This window comes from Nymphaea colorata, chromosome 2, assembly GCF_008831285.2.
Source record: "Nymphaea colorata isolate Beijing-Zhang1983 chromosome 2, ASM883128v2, whole genome shotgun sequence".
In the NCBI taxonomy this organism is placed as follows: Eukaryota; Viridiplantae; Streptophyta; class Magnoliopsida; order Nymphaeales; family Nymphaeaceae; genus Nymphaea; species Nymphaea colorata.
The window spans coordinates 32991745-32998626 of record NC_045139.1 but is presented as its reverse complement, the minus strand read 5'-3'; the positions used below and the strand labels follow the sequence as shown (position 1 = coordinate 32998626).

The 6882-nt window shown below is 41.7% G+C and overlaps 1 protein-coding gene across 1 annotated transcript; it reads left to right on the top strand.

The window, feature by feature from the left end:
• Positions 1-360: 360 nt before the first annotated feature.
• On the top strand, positions 361-6596 carry LOC116248499 (protein kinase STUNTED-like). The gene is made up of 12 exons (XM_031621326.2): positions 361-1506; positions 1610-1704; positions 2028-2143; positions 2227-2342; positions 2430-3176; positions 4064-4312; positions 4397-4557; positions 4707-4786; positions 4874-5021; positions 5267-5416; positions 5489-5733; positions 6086-6596. The coding sequence occupies exons 1-12, from the start codon at positions 1323-1325 to the stop codon at positions 6165-6167; spliced, it is 2373 nt and encodes a 790-aa protein (XP_031477186.1). The 5' UTR covers positions 361-1322; the 3' UTR covers positions 6168-6596.
• Positions 6597-6882: the final 286 nt, after the last annotated feature.

Below are 6882 nucleotides of genomic sequence, written 5' to 3'. Positions count from 1 at the left end.
AACAATCTGTAGAACTTTTTAATAGTAAGACAACCAAAATCCATCAAGTTAAACGACATGAAAAGATTTTCTCCTCGTTTCAGAAAGGTACAAAGTTTCAGAAAGGTACAAAGTTACCAGTTTGCTGGGGCATGGGCAAATCCCTCTCTCTCTCTCCGACTCGCATGTGCTACCGACAGTCAATGAGAGAGAGGAGTTGCTTACCACGTGGCACTCGCCGACGGTGAACCGCCGGTCGCATCACTCCGCCGGAGCTATGGGCTTCCGGCGATGTCAAACTCGGTTAACACAGATAAAACGCTTTTCTGAGTCTTCCTCTTTTTTCCAAGTCTTACTTTAACCCATTGGAAAGCTCTTCGGTTTTGGCAGCCATTAGATGGTGACTGGTGGGATCCCCTGACTTGCACGCCTGGTCGTTCTCATGAAAAATTGAATGCACCTCTTCCTAAGATTCTGTGATCTTTCTTTTTCGATCTCTCCCTCCTTCCTCTTGTAGTGATCCAAGAGCAGTAATAACTAAACAATGATAATATTATAATACAAGAAAGAGGCAGCAACCTTTTGAAGTTTTCACCACCACCATCACGTCAAATTCCTTGGAGGAGGAGGAGAAGTTGAGCAATTAAAGTTGGCAGTCGCTACATTGATGGTGACCCGGCGGCAATTTAATTTTGAAGCCCAGGGCAATTGAATGTGGAGAAGAACTGATGAGAAGATTATTTCAGAGGATGAGGGCCTTCAACCGTGGTTGTTGCACCTCGCAGGAATAGTTGAGGGAGCTCTGTTGTTTGTTGGCCGGTTGGTTGATTGGCTGAGGAAAGGGAAGGGCTCTAGTGTTTGGTATAAAAAGGAAAATCAAGAGAGGATTGCATGTGGGTAGTTTTGATTTTGATTCAACTTGATCAGGTGGTCTTTAAAAAAGTCTTTTGAGGGTGGTTTCTGATTCTTTGTAGCTGGGTTTGAGAAGCGGAAGTTGGTTTTTGTTCTTTAGTGTTCTTTGGGGTGTATCTTTTCTTTTTCGTTTTCTTCTTTTTGTCTGCGGTTGTTGAGAAATTTGAAGGATGCAGGACTTGTATGTGCATCTGTGTCTTTGAAGTGGTTGCACGAGTGTATAGAAGCGTTTCCCACAACCCGGAAGAGCAGTGGAGTGAAAGTGGGAGGAAATCAGGAAAGAGATAAGCTTGTGAGGAGTTAATTTGCTCCTTAGGTTGGTTAGGTGGACTTCCTCTCAACTCTTTTCCAGAGAAGGAATGGTGGGAAATGGTGGATGGGAGCTGATGATTTCTGGATTTATTGCCTGAGAAGCTGCACGAACAGAGAAAATGGTGGCGGCAATTTGCGGCACCACAGCTAGCCAAGGAGGTCAAGAAATGAAAGGCAGCAGCAGGAATCTGCTGGTCGGAATCAGGCTGGATGGCGAAGGCCATGAATTACTGTCCTGGGCCATCTTTAAGGTGGCAGAACCAGGAGACAGTATCATTGTTCTTCATGTTTTCAAGGATTCAGGTCAAACTTTCTGTCTCGTTTTGTGTTAGATTTTTGGTTTTTTTTTTTTTAATTATTATTCGCTTGAACGTTGAAAGAAAAATTTGCTACTGATCCTCTGCAGGTTTGTCTACCAAGAACAAGATGACTACCCTCTGCTTGACTAAATCGTTGGACAGTTTCCTTGCCTCGTATGATAGTTTCTGCACTATGAGGAAGGTAATCCTTCATACTTGCATGCAGCGGATGGTGCTTCTCTTTAAGCTGACCTCAGAACCTCTCTCTAACGTAGATTATCATGTGAAAACGAATTTGGGGATTCAAGCAGTATAATAGTTGTAACCTCTGACCATTTTCAAAAGATGTTTGAAGCTGTTTGATGCTTAATTCGTTGCTAATCTTTGTCCAATGCCTGTATGTTACCGACAGACTGACTCGGATGAACTAGTGATTACTGGCCAAAAGATTAAAGTTCACAGTTTATTGTTCAATCAAGATGCTATTTGCCATTTATGACTGATTTTCACGTTGTAAATCTCCAGGTCAGTCTTGTTGGTAGGCTATGCCGCGGCAAGTCGATCCGGAATGTCCTAGTCCAGGAAGCAAAAGAATGTGCAGCCATTTCTGTAGTCTTAGGAGTCTGCAGAACCTCCCTTGGGTTAGTATTAAGGGCTGATGCCATATTGGATATCAAGTTATTATTTGTAGTATACCCTTTCAAAGATCCCTTATGTCTTTCAGATTGTCCGTTTCAATGGCGAAGTACTGTGCCAAGAGGTTACCTTCTCATACATCTGTAATGGCCGTTCACAACGGGAAGATCATGTTTCTGTCCAATGAATCGAAGAAGAAAGCAGGTATACTGATTTTTATTACTGTCCAAAGCTAGTTCCATGAGAGATTCGTGAATGTTTGTCTTGCTGATTCAAGACACTGTTCCTCAGGAATAGTCAGATCAGACGTAGTTTCAAAGCCAAGTGCAAGCAAGACTCTGGCTAGTCTTTTTGAGGATTCAAAAACCGACGATCCTAATTGCCCTCAAGACCTGGAGTCGAATGATGGGGAGGTGGTTGAGAATGCAGGCTTCAGTCAGAGTACTGAGAGCAGATCCACTAGCTCAGGCATAACTTTTGGTGCTTCACCTGTTAATTTTGATTTCTCACTGCAACTGGATGACAGTGAAAGTGGGGATTTCTCCATTAGCCGTAGCAGCAGATCTGGCTCAGAGGCCTTATCCTCAAACCGCAACAGCAAATCTGATTTACTGGAAGACGGCAGATCCGATTCATTCATGTGTGAATCTCAAAGAGAAACTGAGTCCATTGACATTGAAGATGCCCATGAAGAGGCAATGGAAGAAGCTCCAGGGTTGGTGACTCTTCTTGTAAGGAAATTTCCAGAACATCCAGGTTGGCCGCTTCTTAGAAAAGCAACTGTTTTGGGCATGGAAGGGCTACATAGTCCGGAGGCAAGGAAGATGCCAGTGGTTCAGTGGGCATTACAATTGCCTAACAGATCCCCACTCGGCAGCCCTTGGCACAGTTATTCCCTTGAGAAAGCTGACGCCAATGAAAGGGACCAGCGAACTGATCTTTCCAGAGAATTGGCAGTTCTCCACAAGAGGAACTCTTCAAGTTGGAGACGGTTCAGTAACAATGAGTTCCAGAGTTTGTCCACGCAATTTTCCTCAGGTTTCCACAGAGATCACTATTCTCCTGTTTTACTTTTTAACAGATACTAGTTGTGGCTTACATGATTGAATCAGTACTAATCATACAGGACAAGGCCGCCTTCTCTTGAGCTTTTGATATATTGATTTTTTCAAGGAATTATGTCTTTTAGGATAAAGAAGTTGTTTCAGAATCTGAAAAGTTCAGAGCTGTGGCATGAGTGCACACACGCAGACATACACCAAAGATATATAGGGATGACTTTTGGACTTGATGCAGCAACTACCCAAGCAAGAAAAACATCATGGTGTAGGCTGTTCACCTCAATATGAACAACATAGTCTGTTTGCCAGGGTTGCACCTTAAATTATGCTTTCTTTTTTTTTTCCCTATTCTTTTGGAAAAGCACGTGCATCAGGGTTTTCTAAGTGACTATTTTTAGGCCAGAAATAAATTTGGAGTTTCTGGACCATTGATTTTCAGGGTTCTGGAAAACCCGCTCACATGTTGCCCATTTCAAAGCCTGTTCATTTTACTAAGCAGAAAAAGTATCTAAAGATCTGCTTCAGCATTTTAATCTCATGACATTATGAATCTATGACCAGATATAAGATATTATTCCACACAAACTGCAATTATCTGTAATAGGGAGAAATTGCCCTTTCATAGTGGTATTTCACAGGAGAGAACAGAAACACAAGGATTCAGAAGGCCACTTTTACCCGCAGTTGCCTCTTTCCTTGATCTTCTTTTGAATCATATGAAGGACAAGTTTACCATATTCTCTTGGAAGATGCATTTATCTTCTAGGAATTGAACTTTCACAATTATACAAATAATTTAAAGCTTCAGAAGTCGTCATATAGCCTAATTTCTAAACATTTACTTATTCAATTTCTCTCTAACAGGCAATCTAGTAGGAAAGGGAGGGTGCAGCAAGGTCTACAAGGTTTTGCTCCCACATGGCAAGCCACTGGCTGTGAAGATCTTAAAAACATCTGAGGAAGCATGGAAAGAATTTCTTTTGGAGGTTGAGATCATAAGTTCTTTAGAGCACAAGAACATTATTTCTTTAGTTGGTGTTTGTGTTGAGGACAACAGTCTCATTTCTGTATATAATTTCTTACCCAGGGGAAGCCTGGAATATTACCTTCATGGTGAGCTTTGCTACATGTTCTGCTTGTCAGTTCTTTGGTTTTATTTATTATTGACCATGCTTTGTCATTGTCATTGTAATTCAGGTAGAAAAGGAAAGACCCCACTTCCATGGAAGCTCCGATTTAAGATAGCTGTGGGTGTCGCAGAGGCATTGAATTATCTGCACAACGGATGTTCTAGACCGGTCATACACAGAGATGTCAAATCTTCTAACATTCTTCTTTCAGATGATTTTGAGCCACAGGTAATTCATGGTTAGTTGGGACATGCGAGAGGAGGAGAGAGAGCGCACTGTGTTGCAATACAGAGATGTCAAATCTTCCAACATTCTTCTCTCTCATGCAGTAATGAATATTTTTCTGATACAAACTGTGATGTAATATGGAATTGCAGTTATCTGATTTTGGCCTCGCAATTTGGGCGCCTACAACTTCAAGTGAGATTACACACTATGATGTCTTCGGGACTTTTGGGTATGTAAGCATTAAACCGCCTTCTTTCAGCTCATTCGCCATTCAACTAAATGCTCTTTGGACGGCCTACTCTGTGAGTCTGTGCAGGTACCTCGCACCTGAGTATTTCATGTATGGGAAAATGAGTGACAAGATTGATGTTTACTCTTTTGGTGTTGTTCTTCTTGAGCTTCTCTCAGGAAGAAAACCAATCAGTAATGACAATCCAAAGGGCCAAGAGAGCTTGGTCATGTGGGTAAGTCTGCCTTTCCAGCCTCCATTTAGTAGCTCTAGTTGCTGTCAGATCAGCAGTAATGCACCCAAACATGAGAACAGAAAATCTCAAGGGTTTTGGTGCTCTTCCTGCTTCCTAGACCTGAATATTGAATTCATTGGCACATGGTTTGTAGGCTAGCTCGAACACACACTCTATTATATATCCAAATCACACCCTAAGCCTCTTTCTTACCATATATCCAACTTGTACTACATTTTCATTAGGCGACAGCAATACTGGAAGAAGGAAATCCAGTTGAACTTATTGATCCGTGCTTGGCTGGAAAGTACGATGAGGACCAAATAAGGAGAACGATGATGGCTGCATCCCTCTGTATAAGAAGGACAGTTCATCGGCGTCCACAGATTAATCTGGTAAGTCATCCTTCTTCATGTTCATCCATGTTCTTCCCAGTTTTCTTATTGATTGCATTGGCTGGTAACCAGATATTAAAGCTGCTAAAAGGAGATGGTGATGTGATCAACTGGGCAAGACAACAACTTTCCAACTCCAAGGAGCCAAAGAACCAGGATGAGGAAGCATGTCTGCCTCCTGATATCCGCTGCCATCTTGGTGTCGCACTGCATGATGTAGAAGAAGATGCTCTCTCAGCCTGCAGCATTGAGCAAAATAACCATCAATTTATTGAAACCTATCTGCAAGGAAGATGCAGCCGTTCGTCGAGCTTCGAGTGAGTGGAACTCTTTTTTCCCGATAGTTCTTGTTTCTGTTTCCTCCAAGCACAGGCTACAGGAAGGAAACAGAAATTCATAATACTTCACCAACATATAGCGTGGATTTTGTAAATAACCCTGCAAAGAATCTGAAAAGGAAGTGGGTCAGAGTGTAATGAAGCCTCCCTGCCGTTTGCATTTAATTAATACAAGAGAACAAATTTTTTGCACAAGTCTTACCTTGGAAAAGAAGTGGTTCACTAAAATTTGAAGCTGATACAATCCGTGTCTTACGGGTCGTTTATATTTCTTCATGGTGATGGTACAATTTTTTTCCCAAATTATCAACTACATTTTCTTGCTGCCCAGGAGAACGGCAAGCAGATTGTTTGAGGACAACTTCATTTCAAACCACAAACCAACGGTACACATGATCAGAGCAAGTTTATGAAAAGTCGGTCTCTCAAGCAAATTGGGTAGCAGAAAGATTTAAGCAAACCAGCTGAATATATCAGAAACAAAACTGTTTCCTGAATTGACATAGAGGAAATTATATGTTCTCTGAAAACAGAGAAAATCAACATATAGAAGAAGGAAGATGACACTCATGCCCCACTCAACCAGGTGGTGCATCAAAAGTTTGTTACGTCGTTCGGCTATCAGAAGTTTCTTGCGTCGTTCGGCCAATGAAGACCAAGTTTCGCAACATTGCTTAGACACCATGGGATCATTTGAGATATTAAACATTTCACAGAGTCCGATCAAGGACTCTATTCTGATCAATCATGAACCAGATTCCTCAAACAAAAGATGTTAAAAAACTTTCAGTCTTAAAAGGCCTGAATAGTATTTGTCTGATATCAGATGTTCATTTTAGTAACCAATGTTGAGTCCGCTCTCATCTTCACTACAATCCAGAAAAATGGGTCACATATACGTAACAAGGAGCGGATACTTCAGATCCCGCATACCGTCCCCAATTAAGTTCCCGACTTACATTCACTGTTGTTGTTTTCTTCAGTAAGCCTAATGGACTACATCAATTTATGATGTCCAACTACAATCAGGTTTCCGTTTAGACCATGCTCCTGGAGAGGTTCGTCAAACAACCTACCCACCAAGATTTACCAGAAAACGTCCTAAATGTCTCGTAAAGCAGAGTAGCA

Excerpts from the sequence above, each read along its gene's own strand:
- LOC116248499 (XM_031621326.2), top strand. The coding sequence starts at position 1,323 with ATGGTGGCGGCAATTTGCGGCACCACAGCTAGCCAAGGAGGTCAAGAA. Across the intron at positions 1,507-1,609 it reads TCATGTTTTCAAGGATTCAG|GTTTGTCTACCAAGAACAAG; the intron begins GTCAAACTTTCT and ends GATCCTCTGCAG. Across the intron at positions 5,022-5,266 it reads AAGAGAGCTTGGTCATGTGG|GCGACAGCAATACTGGAAGA; the intron begins GTAAGTCTGCCT and ends CATTTTCATTAG.